Source organism: Scyliorhinus canicula, chromosome 1 (assembly GCF_902713615.1).
Source record: "Scyliorhinus canicula chromosome 1, sScyCan1.1, whole genome shotgun sequence".
NCBI classification, from domain to species: Eukaryota; Metazoa; Chordata; class Chondrichthyes; order Carcharhiniformes; family Scyliorhinidae; genus Scyliorhinus; species Scyliorhinus canicula.
In genome coordinates, this window is record NC_052146.1 from 16,698,203 (window position 1) to 16,721,393 (window position 23,191).

At 45.2% G+C, this 23,191-nt stretch overlaps 1 protein-coding gene across 1 annotated transcript; it reads left to right on the forward strand.

Moving 5' to 3' along the window:
• The first annotated feature begins 2,253 nt into the window (after nucleotides 1-2,253).
• gstt2 (glutathione S-transferase theta 2) lies at nucleotides 2,254-15,576 on the forward strand. The gene is made up of 5 exons (XM_038812417.1): nucleotides 2,254-2,529; nucleotides 4,354-4,441; nucleotides 5,728-5,878; nucleotides 8,178-8,354; nucleotides 15,178-15,576. The coding sequence occupies exons 1-5, from the start codon at nucleotides 2,406-2,408 to the stop codon at nucleotides 15,316-15,318; spliced, it is 681 nt and encodes a 226-aa protein (XP_038668345.1). The 5' UTR covers nucleotides 2,254-2,405; the 3' UTR covers nucleotides 15,319-15,576.
• The last annotated feature ends 7,615 nt before the right edge of the window (nucleotides 15,577-23,191 follow it).

Here is a 23,191-nt window from a genome sequence, read left to right on the forward strand (position 1 = left end):
ATGGAGGAGGAATTTAAGAGGTGGGACATGGTACCGCTGTCGCTGGCGGGGAGGGTGCAGTCAATCAAAATGACGGTCCTCCCAAGGTTCTTGTTTTTATTTCAGTGCTTGCCCATCTTCCTCCCTAGGGCCTTCTTCAAAAAGGTGACGAGTAGCATCATGAGCTACGTGTGGGCGCATGGCACCCCAAGGGTGAGGAGGGTCTTTTTGGAGCGGAGTAGGGACAGTGGAGGGCTGGCACTACCCAATCTCTCGGGGTATTACTGGGCGGCAAATGTGTCAATGGTGCGCAAGTGGATGATGGAAGGGGAGGGGGCAGCTTGGAAACGAATGGAGAGGGCGTCCTGTGGCAACACAAGCCTGGGGGCCCTAGTAACGGCACCATGGCCGCTCCCCCCCACGAGGTACACCACGAGCCCGGTGGTGGCGGCCACCCTCAAGATATGGGGGCAGTGGAGGCGACACAGGGGGGAAATGGGAGGTCTGTTGGCGGCGCCAATAAGAGGGAACCATAGATTCATCCCGGGGAACATCGACGGGGGATTTCAGAGCTGGTACAGGGTGGGCATACGGCAGCTGAAGGACCTGTTTATAGAGGGGAGGTTTGCGAGCCTGGGAGGGCTGGAGGAGAAGTTTGAGCTCCCCCCGGGAAACATGTTCAGATATTTACAAGTGAAGGCATTTGCTAGGCGGCAGGTGGAGGGGTTCCCCCTGCTCCCCAGTAAGGGGGCGAGTGATAGGGTGCTCTCGGGGGTCTGGGTCGGAGGGGGGAAGATATCAGACATCTACAAGATAATGCAGGAGGCGGAAGAAGCATCAGGGGAGGAGCTGAAAGCCAAGTGGGAAGTGGAGCTGGGAGAGCAGATAGAAGACGGGACGTGGGCAGATGCACTGGAGAAGGTCAATTCTTCCTCCTCGTGTGCGAGGCTGAGCCTCATTCAATTTAAGGTGCTGCATAGAGCTCACATGACGGGGACAAGGATGAGCCGGTTCTTTGGGGGTGAGGACAGGTGTGTCAGATGTCTGGGAAGCCCAGCGAACCATGTGCATATGTTCTGGGCATGTCCGGTGCTGGAAGGGTTCTGGAAGGGGGTGGCAAGGACGGTGTCGAAGGTGGTGGGGTCCAGGGTCAAACCAGGATGGGGGCTTGCGATCTTTGGGGTCGGGGTAGAACCGGGGGTACAGGAGGCTCGGGAGGCCGGAATACTGGCCTTTGCGTCCCTAGTGGCTCGACGAAGGATATTAATTCAATGGAAGGACGCGAGGCCTCCAAGCGTTGAAACTTGGATTAACGATATGGCTAGCTATATTCAGCTAGAAAGGATCAAATTTGCCCTGAGAGGGTCGGTACAGGGATTCTCCAGGCGGTGGCAACCTTTCCTTGACTTTTTAGATCAGAGATAGGCGTACGGGGTCGTGGCAGCAGCAACCCGGGGGGGGGGGGGGGAGGGGAGGGGAGGGGGGGGAGGGGAGGGGAGGGGGGGGCAGCAATGGTCGTGGGGGGACATGCACGACTGTAACGTGGGCAAGTCTGCTCGCTGCTCATGTCTGAAACTGTAGGCTGCCTGGGGGGGGGGGGGGGGGGGAGGACTGGTGCGCGCGAGAGGGCGGGCGAGGGAGGGATATTTGCCTAGAGGGATTGTGTTGTAAATAATTTAAAAATTAGTAGGGGTAAATGTCTGTATGGAAAAACTCTTTCAATAAAAATTATTTAAAAAAAAAAAATGCCAGTAATGGAGGATAAAATACCCATAGTTCAGTGGATGAGAGAAAGCCCCCTATCCAACAGCTGGGACACTACCACTGGCATATTTGGTGTCAGCTGCAAACATCTGGGGAGGCAATACACTGGGTGAGGGGGCAGGGTTCGATATTGATCAATACGCGGGTACCAATCCTACAATAGTTAGTCCAACACTCTTTCGCCTCAACCCAATGAAAGTAATTTGGATAGAAGCAGGTGGTAACTGTTATTCGGTGGGCCAGCCCTGCGGGACTGGGAGGTTCCTTTGAAGTAGATGAACAATCTTAAGAATTTGTCTTTCTACAATTTGCTCACATAAGCAAACTGTGGAAATGGTGATGAAGGAGCCCCGAGGGAGGTTTGAGGGGAGAAGGAGCCCACTCTGCTTAGGGAGAAGGGGTCCACTGTGCGCTGTTCGGGCTTTTTGGGAAAGCTTGCGCAAGGCTGTCAGTCACACCCACTCTTCACTGGCTCGATAGCGTCGGCACTCCACAGTGGAGACTGCATCCGTCCCGCAGTTGTCGATTGTAGCGCCTCCGCAAAGCCTTTGATCTGCAGCTTGTTGGTTACATTGTATCAAACTGCATGTTGCCAGTTTCAGTGGCTGAGTTGCTGCTGCTGCTGTGTGCGGACTGTTCGCTGCCCCCTCGGAGACACACACATGGCTTCGCGGCTCCCCTTGCGAGTTTACTTCGACCTGCTGTCCCAGCCCTCCAGGGCCGTGCTCATCTTCCTCAGGCGCACCGGAATCCCGCACGTCGAGAAACCCGTGGCCCTCCGGAAGGGTGAGAACATTGATAAGGAATGCTCTCTGATTATAAGGGACGGGGGTCGTAATCATGTAGCAGTCAGCACACAGATTCCACCCTCTCCTCTCCCAACACCCCCCTCCTGTGCAAAAACTTTTAACGTTAGTTCCACAAAAGTGGAGAATTGTGTAAACAATTGCTATTGGTGAATTTACACAACGAGTTCAGAGTCCAAGTTGATTTTAAGGGTTACAGTAAGGTTGTTAACCCAGATTTTTTTTAATAATTCAAGGAATGTGGGTGTCGCTGGCTAGGCCAGAATGTATTGGATTGGATTTGTTTATTGCCACGTGCACCGACATACCATTGCTCTGCCTATAGCTCAGACAGATCATTCCCTACATGAAAAGAAAACACAAAGGGCAAACATAAATAGAACATAGAACATTAAACATACAGTGCAGGGGCCATTCAGCCCATCGAGTCTGCACTGACCCACTTAAGCCCTCACTCCCCCCCCCCCCCCCCCCCCCCTATCCCTTTAACCCAATAACCCCCCTTAAACTTTTTGGACACTAAGGGCAATTTAGCATGGCCAATCCACCTAACTTGTACGACTTTTGGCTGTGGGAGGAAACTGGAGGAAACCCACGTAGACACTGGGAGTGCAGACTCCACACAGACAGTAACCCGGCGGGGAATCAAACCTGGGACACAGCCACAGTGCTGCTGTCATGAAGTGTAGGTACACCCACAGTGCTGTTAGGGAGGCAATTTCAGGATTTTGACCCAGCACCCAGTCAGGGTGGTGAGTGACTTGGAGGGGAACTTCCAGGTGGTGGGGTTCCCATGTGACTGCTGCTCCTGTCCTTCTAGATGGTTTTGGGTTTGGAAGGTGCTGCCTAAGGAACCTTGGTGAGTTCCTGCGGCACATCTTGTAGATGGTACATACTGCTGCCCCTGTGTATTGGTGGAGGGAGTGGATGTTTGTGGAAGGAATGCCAATCAAGTGGGCAGCTTTGTCCTAGTTGGTGTCAAGCTTTTTGAGTGTTGGAGCTGCACTCATCTAGGCAAGTGGAGAGTACTTCATTACGCTTCTGACTTGTGCCTTCTTGATTGAGGACAGGTTTTGGTGAGTCAGGAGGTGAGTTACTTGCTGCGGGATTCCTAGCCTCTGACCAGCTTTTGTACCCACAGTATCTATATGGCTTGTCCAGTTTAAGTTTCTGGCCAATGGTAACCCCTAGGATGTTGATGATGGTGAATACCACTTGGAAGAAGTACTGTTCTTTGGTCTTTAGAGTTTTGGCCAAGGGTGGTATCATGCGGCAAAGGATTATCGGGCTGAATGGCTGTTTCTGTGCTTTATTGTACTTTTAGAGGGCCTTTCATGGCTATACTGGCTTCGTTGAAAGAGTTATCCGGTAGGTCCACTCTGCAAATTCTTTTTAAAAATTATTATCCAGTTTCTTTTTGAAAGTTCATTTTGAATCTGTTTCGACCTCTCATTGCAGTGTGTTCCACTTGGTTCGCTTTGAAAGAATGTTCTGGATCAACATTATGTAAACCATTTAGTAATTTGCTACCATTCTGTTAATTGTTATTGTTTAACATACAGATGCTTAATTACATTTTTAAAATGTGGGGCAAATTCCTGGCAGGTGTCTGTCAGTTTTCCTAAAATTGCAGAATTAAGGAGCGGGATGGGGTGGTGTTAGAGAGGGGAGGAGGCAACGTTCACTCCAGAGAGCCACTGGTGAAGAGGCAGTGTTTCCTTTGGCTTTTATCCATTATATATCTTTTGTTTATTCATAACTCCTTTGATTCCTGGTTCACCTTTTATCTGTTTTATTTGACCAGGTGAACAGAAGAGCCCAGAGTTTACTAAACTCAACCCAATGCAGAAAGTGCCAGTGATCGAGGACAATGGATTTGTTCTGACTGAGAGGTGACCGTTGCCTTTTATTTGTTTGTTTTTTAAATTATCCTTCCTTTCTTGAATATTTTGACTGATTGTGATAAACTTCCATACTTTATGATCCAAAGAAAGTTCCTCGTATGTAAGCCTAGACAATGGCTATTTAACCATGGGGAGCTTCACAGCCATGCCCAACAAGTTCTCTGACGATACCCACCCTCTGGCTCGTGCCTGATTGCCCACCACACTGAAGTGGTTACTTGTAAGCACCATAGGAGCTTTTGCTACCTTAAAGGTGCTATATAAATACTAGTTGTTATTGTTGGTGCACATGGCAACTATTGTAATAATCTTTATTGTCACAAGTAGGCTTACATTAACACTGCAATGAAGTTACTGTGAAAAGCCCCTAGTCGCCACATTCCGGCGCCTGTTCAGGTACACTGAGGGAGAATTTAGAATGCCCAAATTACCTAACAGCACATCTTTCGGGACTTGTGGGAGGAAACCGGAGCACCCGGAGGAAACCCACGCAGACATGGGGAGAATGTGCAGACTCCACACGGAGTGCCCCAAGCTGGGAATCGAACCCAGGACCCCGGAGCTGTGAAGCAACAGTGCTTACCCACAGTGAACCTTGGACTTAGAACACCGCAACTTGCAGGAGATGCTAATGTAAGCATTCTAGTTTAAAGTAAGTGATATCAAACTTTGTTTTCTTTTTTTTTAATCTGATGATTGCAGGTGGGTGGAAAGAATCCGGAAATCACTGGATTAACATTTTCCAAAGGGGACAATACAGCGGGTCTTAATCTCAATTTGAACATAGGAAACGCAGGAAGTTGTAGAACAGTGTATCTCTGGGAAAGAACGTCTCGTTCTTGACCCACTCTCTTTGATATGATACAAAACATAATCCTATCTGTAGAATTCCTTTCTTTTCTTGCGTAGGAGCGACTGGAGACTTGTGCTACATCAAGCGATATGAGTTGGGGTAGTTCAGGAATGTCCCATAATGACTCTTAAGTGATAAAATGATAAGACATGAATGCTGGAAGTTGTCAATCAAAGCAGAACATGCTGGCAATGAACAGCAGGAATTAGACCTAATGGGCATCTAATGGTTTTTAAATATCTAAGCAAAGTTTGAGGAGCAGGAGGGCACCACGCCTGGTTTGCTTCATGGTGTGATTGCAAATGAATGCCTGCACATCATGAATCTGCAGGTCATCGTTAGTAATACCAAACAAAGCAATCGCAAATGGAGAAAACGCTCATATATTTTGTTTTACTGCTCTTATCAATTTTGTTTGCAGTGTTGCTATCCTGAAGTACCTGGCAACAAAGTACAATGTCCCTCAGTACTGGTACCCTGAAGATACGATGCAAAGGGCAAAGGTGGATGAGTACATGGCATGGCAGCATGCCAATGTGAGGTATCACGCAGCTAGAGTTTTTATCACAGAGGTAGGTAGTAAAGAATCCTCCAGGCAGTGTACTTTCTGGAACTGTAATTTGCCTCTGGATCCTTGTACTAAAGGAACACTGAGTTGAAATTCATAAGCTTTAATGCTGTGGGTTACCTGCACCACATTGACTCAGCAGTTCAGAAAGGCAACTCTCCACCATTTCCTCAAGGCCAGTTTGGGATGGGCAATAAATGATAATCATAATAATCGCTTATTGCCGTACCAGCCTCCCCGAACAGGCGCCGGAATGTGGTGACTAGGGGCTTTTCACAGTAACTTCATTTGATGCCTACTTGTGACGATAAGCAATTTTCATTTTTGTTGTCGCAAGTAGGCTTCAAATGAATGAAGAGCCCCTAGTCGCCACATTCCGGCACCTGTTCGGGGAGGCTGGTACGGGAATTGAACCCGCGCTGCTGACATTGTTCTGCATTACAAGCCAGCTGTTTAGACCACTGTACTAAACCAGCCCCTATGCTGACCATCTTCTCGAGGCCAGTTAGGGTTGGGCAATAAATGATAATAATTGCTTATTGTCACAAGTAGGCTTCAATGAAGTTATAAATGCTGGCCAGCCAGCGACACTCGCATCCCATGAACAAGTTTCTGTCTGTGCAGGGTCTGCACGTTCTCCCCATGTCTGTGTGGGTTTCCTCCTGGTGCTCCGGTTTCCTCGCACAAGTCCCGAAAGACATGCTGTTAGGTGAATTGGATATTCTGAATTCTCCCTCGTACCCAAACAGGCGCCAGAATCTGGCGACGAGGGGCTTTTCACAGTAACTTCATTGCAGTGTTAATGTAAGCCTACTTGTGACAATAAAGATTATTATTATTCCTGAGAAGTGTGCAGTGAGTGCCATGAATTTCTGTGCACATCATGTGAAGTATGATTTGTTGCCTGGATCTTGTCATTTCACATTGACAACAATGGCCCACGGTAGCACATTGGGTAGCACTGTTGCTTCACAGATCCAGGGTCCAATGTTCAATTCCCGCTTGCATCATTGTCTGTGCGGAGTCTGCACGTTCTTCCTGTGTCTGCATGGGTTTTTCCCACAGTACAAAGATGTGCAGGTTACGTGGATTGGCCATGCTAAATTGCCCTTCGTGTCCAAAAAGGTTAGGTGGGGTTGCAGGGATAGAGTGGAGGCATTGGTTTAAGTAGGGTGCTCTTTCCAAAAGCCAGAGCAGACTCAATGGGCCAAATGGCCGCCTTCTGCACTGTAAATTCTATGTCTATAATTCCATAAAAGTATGAAGGCAGAAAATAGCAGTCCGGGGGTAAACTGATTTGATTTATTATTGTCACATGTATTAGTATTAGTATACAGTGAAAAGTATTGTTTCTTGCATGCTGGACAAACAATGCATACCATACATAGCGAAGGAAGGAGACTACAGCGTGTAATGTTACAGTCATAACTAGGGTGTAGAGAAAAGATCAACTTAATACAAGGTAGATCCATTCAAAAGTCTGATTGGTGAGAGTCGTAGCTGACATGCCAAATTTCCTTAGTCTTCTGAGAAAATAGTCGTTGGTGGGCTTTCTTAATAATAGTGTCGGCATGGGGGGACCAGGACAGGTTATTGGTGATCTGGACACCTAAAAACTTGAAGCTCTCGACCCTTTCCACTTCGTTCCCATTGATGTAGACAGGGGCATGTTCTCCTCTACGCTTCCTGATGTCGATTACAATCTCCTTCGTTTTGTTGACATTGAGGGAGAGATTATTGACGTCGCACCAGTTCACCAGATTCTCTATCTCGTTCCTGTACTCTGTCTCATCATTATTTGAAATTCGACAAGACCATTTGCCCAAAGTGTGAGAGAAAATAAATTCAGATAAGGAAGTAACATAATAAATTAATATTGTGAGCTGAGCATGCATCGTCTTCCCCACACCTCATATACTCCTCTTGTTAAAATAGCCTGCACCAGCCCTTCACCCAACGCCATGCTTGAGTCAGATGGCATGACAATAGCCTCGGGCAGTGTGCTTTTGCCATAAGAGGAAATGTTTCTCACTGAATTGTCAGAATCTGGAACACATCGCCTAAAAAGGTGGGGGAAGAGGTTTCCATATTTTTAAATGGGGTTTTGACTGGTATCTGCAGGTGAGGAACTTGCAGGATTAAGGACAAAAAGAGGTGGAGCTAGGTATAACTGCTCTTCCAAAGAGCTTCCAAGCATGGGCTTGATGGATTGAGTCCTGCGATGAAAGTTTTAATGATTCTATGATTGGGGAAACTGGTATTTTGGAGCATCACTCATTTATTTCTGCAATATATCCATGCAGGTTCTGATACCTCGGATGACAGGCCAGCCGGTTGATAAGGAGAAGCTGACCAAAGCTCTGTCTGAATTGAATGGAACTTTGGACATATTGGAATCTATGTTTCTGAAGCAACAACCCTTCCTCTGTGGTGATGAGATTACACTGGCAGACTTGTTGGCCATCTGTGAACTAATGCAGGTTTGATGTTTAAATGCCTTGGTCAAAATTGCTGATTGCTCAAAATTGGCATTGGGTAGGCTGACACTGGCAGGACAAAACAAAATGTGCAATCTGGAGGGTAACATTTCTACCTTTATCACATGGTATTAATATATATTCACAGTCCAAGAGAGAGAAATTCCAAATAATCCAACTTCCAAGTTGTGAATTTAAGCATGAGTTTGTAATCCACACCTCTTGCCGTTAAACCTAGAATTCTGAAGCATAGTTCATCCAGCCTCTGAATGCCAGATCCTGCAATGGATCACCAATCAGTGCAGGCACAATGTTCTGCCGTGTGTTAGCTATAGCACAAGAGGCAGTATTTTAGATAAGACTGTGCTCTACCAGTATTGACCAACCCCGTCAATACCAGAAATGTTGGAGAATGAAAGGTTTAGGAGAAGGAAGAACTGAGGGAGATCACCGTTAGTAGAACATGTTTGTTTCAAACACTAGCTTTCGGAGCACTGCTCCTTCCTCAGGTGAAAGAAGAGTTATGTTCCAGAAACATATATAAAGACAAATTCAAAGATGCCAGACAATGCTTAGAATGCGAGAATTTGCAGGTAATTGAATAATTGAGAGATCTGCGTTGCGGCAACCGAAGAGGAAAGATTCGAATTGGACCCCTCCGGAAGGCCGATGCCCTAGACTCGACATGTATGCTCAAGCCGTCAGGAGTCGCATCAATGCCAGGTTCATCAGTCGGATTCACAAGACAGCCCCAAACCTCACCCAAGCACAACGCAACGCCATCTGCGCTCACAAGACCAACCGCAACATCACCATCAAACCAAAGGAGGGTCCACCGTCATACTGAACAGAACGGACTACTGCAAAAAAAGTATACCGATAACTCAACAACCAGGTACACTATTTAAGACAGTTACCCCACAGATCCGACCAAGGAACATATCCGCCAACTCAACAGACTGATCAAGACCTTGGATCCAGACCTTCAGAGCACCCTACGTGCTCTCATCCCACGTACTCCCTGCATTGGAGATCTCTACTGCCTCCCGAAAATACACAAGGCCAACCTATCGTTTCAGGCAATGGGACCCTGTGTGACAACCTCTCTGGCTACATTGTGGGCATCTTAAAACCCATTGTACAAGGTATGCCCAGCTTCTGTTGCGACACGATGGACTTCCTACAGAAACTCAGCACCCATGGACCAGTTGAACCAGGAACATTCCTCATCACAATGGACGTCTTGGCACTCTACACCAGCATCCCCCATAATGACGGCATTGCTGCAACAGCCTCAGTACTCAACACCGACAACTGCCAATCCCCAGACGCAATTCTACAACTCATCCGCTTCATTCTGGATCACAACGTCTTCACCTTCGACAACAAGTTCTTCATCCAGATGCACGGAACAGCCATGGGGACCAAATTCGCACCTCAATATGTCAACATCTTCATGCACAAGTTTGAACAAGATCTCCTCACCTCACAGGACCTTCAACCAATGTTATACACCAGATACTCTATGACAGTTTTTCCCTTTGGACCCACGGCGAAGAATCACTGAAACGACTACACGATTACATCAATAAGTTCCATCCCACCATCAGACTCACCGTGGATTACTCCAAACTCAGTTGCATTCTTGGACACACTCGTCTCCATCAAGGACAGTCACCTCAGCACTTTGCTTTATCACAAGCCCACGATTAACTTCACGATGCTCCACTTCTCCAGCTTCCACCCTAAACGCATTAAAGAAGCCATCCCCTATGGACAAGCCCTCCGTATACACAGGATCTGCTGAGACGAGGAGGAGCATAACAGACATCTACAGACGCTGAAAGATTCCCTCATACGAACGGGATATGGCGCTCGACTCATCGATCGACAGTTCCAACGCGCCACAGCAAAAAACCGCACCAACCTCCTCAGAAGACAAACACAGGACACAACTGACAGAGTACCCTTCGTCGTCCAGTACTTTCCCGGAGCGGAGAATCTACAACATCTTCTTCGCAGCCTCCAACACGTCGATGAAGACGAATATCATGCCAAGATCATCGCCATACCCCCACTGCTTGCCTTCAAACAACCGTGCAACCTCAAACAAACCATTGTTTGCAGCAAACTACCCAGCCTTCAGAACAGCGATCACAACACCACACAACCCTGCCATGGCAATCTCTGCAAGACGTGCCAGATCTTTGACACGGATATCACCATTACACGCGAGAACACCACCACCAGGTACGCGGTACATACTCGTGCGACTTGGCGAACGTTGTCTACCTCATATGCTGCAGGAAAGGATGTCCCGAAGCGTGGTACATTGGCGAGACCATGCAGACGCTGCGACAACAAATGAACGGACATCGCGTGACAATCACCAGGCAGGAATGTTCCCTTCCAGTCGGGGAACACCTCAGCAGTCAAGGGAATTCAGCCTCTGATCTCCGGGTAAGCGTTCTCCAAGGCGGCCTTCAGGACACACGACAACGCCGAATCGCTGAGCAGAAACTTACAGCCAAGTTCCGCACACGAGTACGGCCTCAACCAGGACCTGGGATTCATGTTGCATTACATTCACCCCCCTCCACCGTCTGGCCTGGGCTTGCAAAATACTACCAACTGTCCTGTCTTGAGACAATTCACACCTCTTTAACCTGGGGTTACCCCTATTTCTGGATCTGTAAAGATTCAATTACCTGCAAATGCTCGCATTGTCTGGCATCTTTGAATTTGTCTATGTATATGTTTCTGGAACATACCGCTTCATTCACCTGAGGAAGGAGTAGTGCTCCGAAAGCTAGTGCTTGAAACAAGCATGTTGGACTTTAACCTGGTGTTGTAAGAATTCTTACTGTGCTCACCCCAGTCCAAAGCCGGCATCTCGACATCATCAACATTAGTAGAGAAATGGTGCTGGGAAAATTGATCGGATAGAAGGCAGATAGATCCCCAGGGCCTTAGAATCTGCATCGCAGAGTGCTTAAGGAGGTAGCTCTGGAAATAGTGGATCCATTGGTGGTCATCTTCCGGGATTCTATAGACTCTGGAACTGTCCCTGCAGATTGGAGGGTAGCTCATGTCACTCCGATATTCAAAAAGGGAGGTAGAGAGAAAGCAAGGAATTATAACCAGCAAGCCACTACATTGGTAGTGGGGAAAATGCTTGAATCCATTATCAAGGACTTTTTAGCAGAACATTTAGAATGCAGTGGCAAGATCAGTCAGAGTCAGCATGGATTTATGAAGGGAAAATCATGCTTGACAAATGTGTTGGAATTCTTTGAAGATGTAACCAGTACAGTTGACAAGGGGGAGCCAGTTGATGTGGTATATTTGGACTTTCAGAAGGCATTTGGCAAAGTCCTGCATAAGTGATTATTGTGCAAAATTAAAGTGCATGGGATTGGGGGAAATGTATTGTGGTGGATAGAAAATTGGTTGTCAGAGAGGAAACAAAGAGTAGGGGTTAATGGGTCCTTTTCAAATTGGCAGTCAGTAACTAGTGGGGTACCACAGGGATCGGTGCTGGGACCCCAGCTATACACAATATATTTTAATGATTTAGATGAGGGAACAAAATTTAACATCTCAAAGTTTGCAGATGATACCAAGTTAGGTGGGAGGGTGAAATGTGACGAGGATGCAGGGGTCCTACAGCATGATCTGGACAGGTTGGACGAGTGGGCATTTCAATGGCAAATGCAGTATAATTGGGATAAGTGTGAGGTTATTCACTTTGGAAGCAAAAACAGGAAGGCAGATTACTACCTGAATGGTTGTAAATCGGGAGAGGAGTGTGCAGCGGAACCTTGGTGTCTTTGTGCACCAGTCTCTGAAGGTAAGCACGCAGGTGCAGCAGGCGGTAAGAAGGTTAATGGTATGTTGGCCTTCATTGCGAGAGGTTTCGAGTATAGAAACAAGGATGTGTTGCTGCAATTATACAGGGCCTTGGTGAGGCCACACTTGGAGTATTGTGTGCAGTTTTGGTCTCCTTCTCATGAGGAAAGATGTTCTTGCTCTCGAGGGAGTGCAGCAAAGGTTTACCAGACTAATTCCAGGAATGGCCGGACTGTCATATGAGAGATTGACTCGGTTAGGATCGTTTTCGCTGGAGTTCAGAAGAATGAGGGGGGATCTCATATTTATAAAATTTTAACGGGACTAGACAGGGTAGACGCAAGGAAGATGTTACCAATGATGGGTCCAGAACAATAATCACTTATGCAGGACTTTGCCAAATGCCTTCTGAAAGTCCAAATATACCACATCAACTGGCTCCCCCTTGTCAACGGTACTGGTTACATCTTCAAAGAATTCCAACAGATTTGTCAAGCATGATTTTTCCTTCATAAATCAATGCTGACTCTGACTGATCCTGCCACTGCATTCTGTCCAGAACCAGGGGTCAGTCTGAGGATTCAGGGTGAATCATTTTGGACAGAGATGAGACATTTCTTCACACAAAGAGTGGTGAGTCTGTGGAATTCATTACCACAGGAAGTTGTTGATGCTAAAACATTGAATATATTCAAGAGGTGGCTGGATATAGCACTTGGGGAGAATGGGATCCAAGGCTATGGGGAGAAAGCAGGATTAGCCTTTGAGTTGGATGATCAGAATGGTCGTGATGAATGGTGGAGCAGGCTCGAAGGGCCAAAGGGCCTCCTCCTTCTACTATCTCTTGTGTATCTATGTATATGACATCTACCCAGAATGCCGGTTGCTCTTCAAGCATTTAGGATACACTGCGGCAATTGAAAAAGGCGGCTCACTATCATCTTCGAGAGATTAGGGATGGGCAACAAATACTGGCCTTGCCAGTGATGCTCACAGCCCATGAGGGCATGAAGTAAGGATGGTTCTACCAATTGCAGATCTTCACCTCAATTGCTCTTAATGGTTTGTGTAATTATTCACCGAGGGTGGCACGGTGGTGCAGTGGAAAGCAATGCTGCCACACGACACTGAGGATCCGGATTTGATCCCGGCCCCGGGTCATTCTCTGTGTGGAATTTGCACATTCTCCCCATGTCTGCGTGGGTCTCACCCCCCACAACCCAAAAAAGATGTGTCGGGGAGGTTGATTGGCCGTGCTACATTGCCCTTGAATTAGAAAAAAATAATTGGGTACTCCAAATTTAGAAAAAATAATTCACTTGTAGCCGATGTAATTAATCATGCAGTAAGCAATTTCATTGGTTCTCGACTGTCATCTGTTTACCCTATGCTAATTGACCTCTAAATTGGAGTTCAAAGTCAGTCCAAATTGAACATAGGTGACAGTAATCATTGCCAAATAAAATGCCACTTTGGGGGGGGGGGAAGATAAATTATTGCTGAACTTGCACTCAAGAATAAAGTTCACAAAGTTTCGGCTTCATTCCTTAGAAACATTTTCCTTAAGTACAGTGAGCCTCGACTTAGAATGAAGAAAGCCCATTGCCATGGAGGAATGCGATGGGACAGAAAGCAAGGTGTACATCTGTTTAGCACACTTGGCTAAATCGCTGGCCTTGAAAGCAGACCAAGGCAGGCCAGCAGCATGGTTCGATTCCCGTAACAGCCTCCCCGAACAGGCGCCGGAATGTGGCGACTAGGGGCTTTTCATAGTAACTTCAATGAAACCTGCTCGTGACAAGTCATTTTCACTTTCCTACACACCCAGAGCTGACAGAAATGGCCCAGGTAGTTACAGGTGGGCTTGTGCTCCTGCTGAAACAGGATAGAGAAAGGGGTCATTTAAAAAAAAAGACGAGGCAGTTCAGGGAATCAGTTTATTAGATCGGGAAGAAAAATCAAATATCTTACAGGCTCCTGGTTGTTCTCTGCAAGTAAACTTTGTTAAGTCAGCCTCCCCTTAGTACTTTACAAGACAGACTTCATCCATGCAGCCTCACAGCACCAGGGACCTGGTTCGATTCCGGCCTTGGGTAACTGAGTTTGTGCTTTCTCGCCACGGAGCAGGGGTTTCCTCCGAATGCTCTGGTTTCCTCCCGCAGTCCAAAGAGTTGCAAGTTCGGTGGCTTAGTTGTGCTAAAATTTCCCCTTAAGTGCCAAAGATGTGATTAGATGGGATGGGGTCACGGGGGTAGGGTGCTCTTTCACAGGGTAGGTGCAGACCTGATGGGCCAAATGGCCTCCTCTGGAATGTAAGAATGCTAATATGGTTCTTTGTGCCCAGAATCACAGAACTGTGACAGTGCAGAAGTGGGCCATTAGCCCATTACGTCTGCATCCATAATTGGTCAACATAAGGACGTTTAGGAATTATTGAACTGCACATTGAAAATATTCTGGATACATGTGCAAGGAGATCTGTTCACCTTTTATTTTTGATGGCAGTCTGAGATGAGTTTTGACCAACTCATAGGTTATCTTGCAGAAGTGACTGCAGAATTAAAAGCTAAAAGCAGCAAATTCACCATATCATTCCTTCGTGAATCTTTCATTAAGCAGAGGTTGTGGGCAGGAATAAAATCTACCCTGGGTTTCACCACTCACAATCAACAGCAGAGGGGACGGTTGTCACACAGTGCTGCCCACAAGTAATTCTGAAAAATGTATACATTTTTAATATCATGACAATTGAGGTTTAATTCAGAAAGTGTCACGATGAAATATGTTAATCCATGCCACAGTAGGACCAGTTCTTAAATTAGAACTGAATCAATGACTTGGCTATGTCTTTTGCTTCATGTCTTTCCTCAGCGAAGTGCTTTGAACCCAAAATCAAGTCTTTTTGCTCTTGTGAGAAAACGACTGAAAACATAACATTGGGAATAATTTACGTCTTTTGTTTTAAAAAAATATTTAGCCACTTGGAGCAGATCGTGACATACTGAAAGATCGTCCAACATTAAACGCTTGGCGGACCAGGGTTCAATCGGCATTAGGGAAAACGTTTGATGACGTGCATGCTTTCCTATATCAACTGAGAAATAAAGCCAGACTTTAAAGAAAAAAGTCAAACCACCTGGATATTCAGTAAATTTCATTGGGAGTTACTATACACTTGTTAATCAAATTCACTCTTGTATGTACTAGTTAATGATTCACTAACATTAATAGCCAAACAAGTAACTAATTACAACAAACCATCCAATCCGGAGGTCAAATCTAACTATGAAGTGATGTTGGAAGCAGTCGTAACCTCACAGATGTAATCGCTGTTGCAACAAGATGCCTCAATAAATAAGATTTTATTTGTTTAAAATCTGGTCTTGTACTATTTCTATTCCAGGCACCAGTCAGTGCTGGACCATCATTTTCCAAGGGGCAACTTATTGTGGATTATTAACAATGTTTTGTATTATCAGTCTGAAGGTTTCTTTGAATTCCTTGTCTATGTTAAGTGTTTTTTAAAAATGGGCAGATGAGGCTGGAGAAATATCACTGCTTTCTCGGTACATGGTGCACAAGACAATTACTTTCTGAATCTTTTACAGAGAGCAGGCATAAGCGGACGTTTTAAGCTCAGGCACGTTTTTGATCCAAACACACCACTATACACAAATAAAATTATCTTTTGCGAAGTGGACAGTGCCATTTAGCTAGAGGTTGGAAGAGCTACGGGTTTGAGACCTCCAATAGGACAAAAGGGCATTTTGAGCTCACCAAGCAATAAGCTGGACAGTTTGGAAACCAAACTAAAATTGTCCAAAGCTTCCTAATTTTTGTCCAGGTGGGAAAAAACATGCATTAACCCTGCAAGCCAAGCCATTGTCTGGAATCAGACGGGAAAAGTTCTGTCCATGTATCCATGTAAAGCTTCATGAATACATGGAAGTTTGATACCAGCAGTAAGGTTTAATCACAGTCATAAGGTTATCATCCCATCCTGTGCTATATGGTAACTCCAGGATGCTTCCCCATGTGCTGGATAGACTATTTGTGCAGCAACTTGAGCTCCAGTGTGTGGGATTTGAACAGCAGCTAGCATCACTGGTGCTTTGACAAAGCCCACCCAGACTCTAAACGTTAGCTCCTCTCCACCAATGCTGTCAGACCTGCCAAAATTGTCCAGCATGTTCTGTTTTTGTTTCAGATTCCAGCGTCCGTAGTAATTTGCTTTTATCACTAGAGTGCTACGTGGATAGCATGTTTAAATGCAAGGAGAGCCCAAAGGGGTGACCACCAGAGAATCAGAAATGAACAGGCAGGTTAAATCAGGCGTCCCCGAGTCTCCCAACCAGTATTCCGTTCTGAATATTGATCAAGTGTTGGTTCATCGGCGGGGAGTGCAGCCAGAGCCAAGTCAATGGCACCACCACAGCTTACAAGGGGCACAAAGAAGTCTGGAAGAATGATCAATTATTCGATTGTTGGAGGGGGGGGGGGGGGGGGAATAGATAATCATTTGTGGCCAGACATGAGGATGGTGTGTTGCCTCCCTGATGCCAGAGTTAAGAATGTCACTGAGTGGCTGCAGGGAACCCTGAAGGGGGAGAGATAATCACCAGTCATTGTGATCCACATCAGTGACAATGATGTAGGTACAAAGAGGATGTGGTCTTGCAGTCTGAATTTAGGGAGCTCGGTAGAAAATTAGCAAGCAAGGCCTCAAAAAGCACCTTTGGATTACTCCCAATACTACACAAGTGAGTATGGAAATTGGAAGATTATACAGATGAATGCTTGGCTGTAAAAATGGTATAATAAAGAAGGATTCAGATTTTTGAAACTTAGAACCAACTCTGTAGATGACACCTGTACAGGCTGGATGGCTTGTGCCAGGACAGAGTTCCTTATGGTGCATTTTGAGAGAGCAGTTAGGACCGGTTTAAATTAACTTGTAGGGATGTGGGAACCAGGAGATAATACCAGAGAGAATTAATAAAGGGTCACAGAATACTGTAGCATTGTGGATAGCACAATCGCTTCACAGCTCCAGGGTCCCAGGTGCGATTCCGGCTTGGGTCACTGTCTGTGCGGAGTCTGCACATCCTCCCCGTGTGTGTGTGGGTTTCCTCCGGGTGCTCCGGTTTCCTCCCACAGTCCAAAGATGTGCAGGTTAGGTGGATTGGCCATGATAAATTGCCCTTAGTGTCCAAAATTGCCCTTAGTGTTGAGTGGGGTTGCTGGGTTATGGGGATAGGGTGGAGGTGTTAACCTTGGGTAGGGTGCTCTTTCCGGGAGCCGGTGCAGACTCGATGGGCCGAATGGCCTCCTTCTGCACTGTAAATTCTATGCAAATATTATGTAAATGCTTGAGTGATAGATAGCACTAGACTAGAGAACTAGGTGGCCCGGTAGCACTGTTGCATCACAGCACCAGGGTCCTAGGTTTGATTCCTGGCTTGGGTCACTGACTGTGCAGTCTGCACGTTCTCCCCATCTCTGTGTGGGTTTCCTCCCACAAGTCCAGAGGATGTGCTTGTGAGGTGAATTCTCCCTCGGTGTACCCGAACAGGTGCCGGAGTGTGGCAACTTGGGGATTTTCACAGTAGCTTCATTTCATGTGACACCAATGAAAATTATTATAAGAAGTTGAGAGGATGGTTTGGAGTGGAGACAATAATCAGGGTTTTTCTACATGTATGTGAATGTATGAAGTATAGTAAATAAGATTGGCGAGTCACAGATTGCCATATGGAAATCTAATGCTGTGGCTCTTACAGAAACCTGGCTGAAGGAAGGACAGGACTGGGTGTTAAATATCCGTCGATACAAAGTGTTCAGGAAGGAAGAAAAGTGGAAAGGGGTGACGGTATTGATGAAGGAGTGCATTGCAGTACTGGTCAAAAATGACTGAGGGATCAAGGATAAAATCTATTTTTGGCTAAACTTTAATAACAAAAATTGTATTGACCACTGTCTCCATAGGCCATCAACTAGTGGGAAGGATGTGGAGGAACAAATTTGCAAATAAATTACAGAAAGGTGTAAAAATCATACAGTTCTTATAATAGGGGACTTTTTAATTATCCAAGTATAAACTGGGATAAAAGTAGTGTAAAGGGCAGGAGTTCTTAAATTCACTTCAGTTTTTTCCAGTCCAATGAGGAAGAAAACTGCTAGACCTGGTTCTTGGGAATTAGGTGGGCCAAGTAGATTAAGTGTGAGTAGAAGAACATTTAGGGGACAGTGATCACTATAATCATAAGTTCTAGGGTAATTCTAGATAAGGACAAAGAGCAGGCAGGGGGAAAGCCAACTTCAACAGGATAAGAACGGATCCGAATCAAATAAATTGGAGTCAAAAATGGCAGGAGAAACAAAAGCTGATCAATGGGCTACTTTCAACGAATTGATGATTTGGAAATAGTAAAGCTATAATCCCTCAGTAGGGCAAACAAATCCAGAGCTTCCTGGATGAAAACAATTATAATTATCAATCATAACAGGTGTCATGTAGAAAATACAGTTGAAAACCAAGTTGAACACAGAAGGTGCAGAGAAGACCATGAGACATAGGAGCAGAATTAGGCCATTCAGCCCATCAGGTATGCTCCGCCGTTCAATCAGGGCTGATCTGTTTCTTATCCCCATTCTCCTGATCAAGAACCTATCTATCTGTCTTAAAGACACTCCGTGATTTGGCCTCCACCGGCAATGAGTTCCACAGATTCACCACCCTCGAGCTGAAGAAATTCCTTTTCACCTTCAGTTTTTAAAGGATCTTCCCTTCAGTCTGAGGCTGTGGCCGCAGATTCTGGTTTTTCCTACTGGTGGACACATCCTCTCCCCGTCTACTCTATCTAGGCCTCGCAGTATCCTGTAAGTTTCAATAAGATCCCCCCTCATCCTTCTGAACTCCAACGAATACAGACCCCAGAGTCGTCAACTGCTCCATATATGACAAGCTCTTCATTTCAGGGATCTCCTGTGAACCTCCTCTGGAACCTTTCAAGGACAGAACATCCTTCATTAGATTCAGGGCCCAAAACTGCTCACAATACTCCAAATGGGGTCTGACCAAAGTCTTATGCAGCCTCAGAAGTACATCCCAGCTCTTGTATTCTAGCCCTCTCAACGCGAATGCTAACATTGCATTTGCCTTCCTAACTGCCGACTGAACCTGCACGTTAATCTTAGAGTACCCAATTATTTTTTTTCAATTAAGGGGCAATTTAGCATGGCTAATCCACAAGCTGCACATCTTTGGGTTGTGGGGGTGAAACTCACGCTGACACGGGGAGAATCACAAACTGTTAAATATCCTTGAATACTCAGTTCGCAGGCTTGGGTCACCCTGTAACCTTGTCTGTAATGGCAATCGATATTTGTGCCATATGGCAGCACGGTCGCACAAGTGGATAGCACTGTGGCTTCACGGCACCAGGGTCCCAGGTTCGATTCGTGGCTTGGGTCACTGTCTGTGAGGAGTCTGCACATTCTCCCCGTGTGTGCGTGGGTTTCCTCCGGGTGCTCCGGTTTCCTCCCACCGTCCAAAGACGTGCAGGTTAGGTGGATTGGCCATGATAAATTGCCCTTAGTGTCCAAAAGGTTAGATCAGGTTATTGGGTTACGGGGATAGGGTGGAAGTGAGGGCTTAATGTGGGTCGGTGCAGACTCGATGGGCCGAATGGCCTCTTTCTGCACTATGTTCTAAACAAAAAAATAATTCACCTGCATGCAGCATTCACAACAAATGTGTCTCTCAGACAGCCTTTGTTCTGTATTTTGATTCGAGCAATAGTTTCTGCCGCCTTCCACTATTGTTTACTTTTCTACTCCTCAATACCTGCTGTGTTTTTTTTCCTATTTAAATTCCCTCACAGGTTAACAACTCCCTCAACAAGCTACTTTGAACCCTCCCCAACAGCTAACAAATCTCTCTACCAGGATATTAGTTCCAGTCCTGTGAAGGTGTAAACTATCCTCCTTGTACAGGTCCCACCTGCCCCAGAAATCAAAAGTCCTTCCTACACCATTTCTCCAGCCATGCGTTCATTCATTTAATCCTGTTTCTACACTCACCGGCACATAGTACTGGGAGTAATCCTGAGGTTACCATTTTAGAGCTCCTGCTTTTCAATCTCTTTCCCATCTCCCCAAAATCTACTTTCAGGACCACATGGTTCTGGAACCAATGATATGGGTAGAAAAAGTGGACCATGACCTCAGGTTTAACACCTTCCCCAAAATAATGGCCTGCAGTCACTCGGTGACATCCTTGACCATGGCACCAGGGAGGAAACGTACCATTTTGAAAGATGGAGTATAATGTGGGAAATGTGAACTTGGCTTCATATTTCCTTTGCCTTAAAAGGCTTTTACACAGTCTGAAGTTCAACCACTGATTTTCATAATTATTTCAAATAATGTCTCCCAAACTGTAGTAATTTCTCACAAGCCTCAACACCACTGCAGATATTGTTCTGGCCTCTCACAATCCAATGCCTTTTCAACTCTGACTTTACTGAACGGCAATCTGGTTCCCAGTTTCCTCTATTCCGTTACTTCCAGATTTCTTGGAAACTTCTCTTCATTTCTCTAGTTTTCTTAATGAGAAGGACTTTAGTTTTCCGGCATTAGTTTTTTTAACCATTACTCCATAATGCGGTTAATGCAATAAATTGTTATATATGTTACAGTAATGTTATTTTAAAAACAGTTTTAAAATGCATACAGCCAGTGTGCCTGCTACAGCTGTGATTAAGGGGTCGTAAAGGTTAAGCAATCCTTGATCTTGCGGGGGTAGTGTTCAGATAGACTGAAGAAGCATTTACTTGTTTACAGAGTTAGGTGGTTAATAGAATATTGTTTTTGTTTGGAGGTTACTGGGGTGTACATAATTTATGAGAGATATTTAATTTGGTCCTGGCTAACTTAGTCATGGGAGGGCGGCACGGTGGCTAGCATTGCTGCCTACAGCGCTGAGGACCCGAGTTCGAATCCCGGCCCTGGGTCACTGTCTGTGAGGAGTTTGCACATTCTCCCCGTGTCTGCGTGGGTTTCACCCCCACAACCCAAAGATGTGCAGGTTAGGTGGATTGGCCACGTTAAATTGCCCCTTAATTGGAAAAAATGAATTGGATATTCTAAATTTTAAAAAAACTTAGTCATGGGATATCTTGTGGGAGGAGACAGAATGCTGTATACTTAGGGTAGAGATGATGTAATTAAGGAGAGGAGCCAGTTTCAGTTTGCTACAGGATTTAAACTTGAACAGAAGTGTCTCGAAGTTTCTCCAGAAGGTTCTCGCCAAGGTGTTAGCAGAGGAAAAGCAAGTAAACTGGATTGTTAACTTTAACTTTAGAGCTGTTACTTTGTTGCTAATGATTCATTTTGTGCTTAAAGTTTGTTTTGACACAAAAGATACCCATTGGTCAGGGTCACCACTCCGGTGCTGTAATCAGCTCTCCTCACATTTTTACAAATTGCTTCAGTTAGGTTGTCATCCCGGATCCTAACAATGGCATGGCTTTTCTTCGAACAAGGTTGAGAGAGATGTTCCCTCTTTAGCTTTTAAAACCAACTTCATATAGCAGAACTGCCTTCTCTCATTAGCTAACTCCCAACTGCTCTCATATTAGCTAATTTAAAACTCGAAAACGCATTTACCGTACAAGGCTCCAGTTGCTAAACAACCTCCACATGCCGGCGCCCTCTCCAAGCACACTAGAAACATTTGGAACTTAACCAACCCCCACACATACAAACACCGCTGGCCAGCATAAATATAATATACGTTTCACCCTTCCAAGCACAGAAACGTTAAATTAAACTTACTTGAAACTATACCTCATTTCTAATATTTACATGACAAATATAAATCCCTTAAAACTACCTTTGCTTTCCTAACCGTACAATAAAATAAACTCAAATCCTCCAGTGGGCTTGGGCATTGCATTTCCAGCATCAATTAGCACAAGTTGCTACTACCCAGAAACAGTGTATAAGGAAACTACATAAATCTTAAATAATTTATTGCTTTTTTAAATCCAAAATGTAAATTTTGGTTTACAAAACAAATTTATGTAATCCATCTTCCCTAACTACACAGTGAATGAGACCAATCTTAAAAAAATAACCAACATGCAGTTAAAACAATATTTTGGAAGTTCATAATTTCTCAATTATAATTTCTCTATGAGATTTGTCACAAGTCAAAAAGATCCATGTTTACAGAGGGTGTGGAAGAGATGTTACAGAGAATAGTTTCAACGTTAAATATATAATGCACTTCTAATTCTGTGGACTAGCTCAGAATACAATGTAAACCAAGGTCAGCAGGCTGAAGTAGCGTCCCATTTTCGGATCCAACAATCAAAGACATCAAGAGGTGTATATGCAAATAAGAATGGAAAGCCTTGCCCTGTAACTCATGACTGTAACCGTTGACACTAACAGTGCACTGCCCACAGTCAGGGGCAGGTTTGTGATGCTTAACTGGCTATTTTTTTTTTATATAATTCCTCCCTCGGAGGGTAACTGTGATTGCTTCCAAGTTCGCCAGATCAGGTTGAGGGAGTTGTAACTGGAAGGTCAATGATCAATTATGTATTTAGTTTTGGAAAAAAAATTGCAGCTACAATGATGCTGGACAGCCACACTAGAAGACTTTGACATAAATAATATTTTCAAAGCAGAGGACAAACAGCTCATGAAGATTTCATTTCCCCAGTTTCAGCACAAACTCGCTTCAAGTCTCCACCAGTTTAGAAGAAGAAAACACTCATTAATGAGTGTGCTAATACAGCACAGGTCAATTTAAACCTCAAAAGTTAAGGCGTATGTTTCCAAATGATCTCTAACCTTGCTTCCTGTTCTTCCAGCCTCCCTAAACCAAAGCTCGAGTCAACATTGAGATTGAACAATTGTGGATAAATTCAACTTTTTGGCTCTATTGGCTAGATTTATCTATACAAAAGTAGAAAAACAAA

Bases quoted from the DNA above. Each gene is read 5' to 3' on its own strand.
- gstt2 (XM_038812417.1), top strand. From the start codon at position 2,406: ATGGCTTCGCGGCTCCCCTTGCGAGTTTACTTCGACCTGCTGTCCCAG. The intron at 5,879-8,177 runs GTAGGTAGTAAA...ATATCCATGCAG, and splicing joins CTAGAGTTTTTATCACAGAG to GTTCTGATACCTCGGATGAC. The intron at 8,355-15,177 runs GTTTGATGTTTA...AAAAATATTTAG, and splicing joins CCATCTGTGAACTAATGCAG to CCACTTGGAGCAGATCGTGA.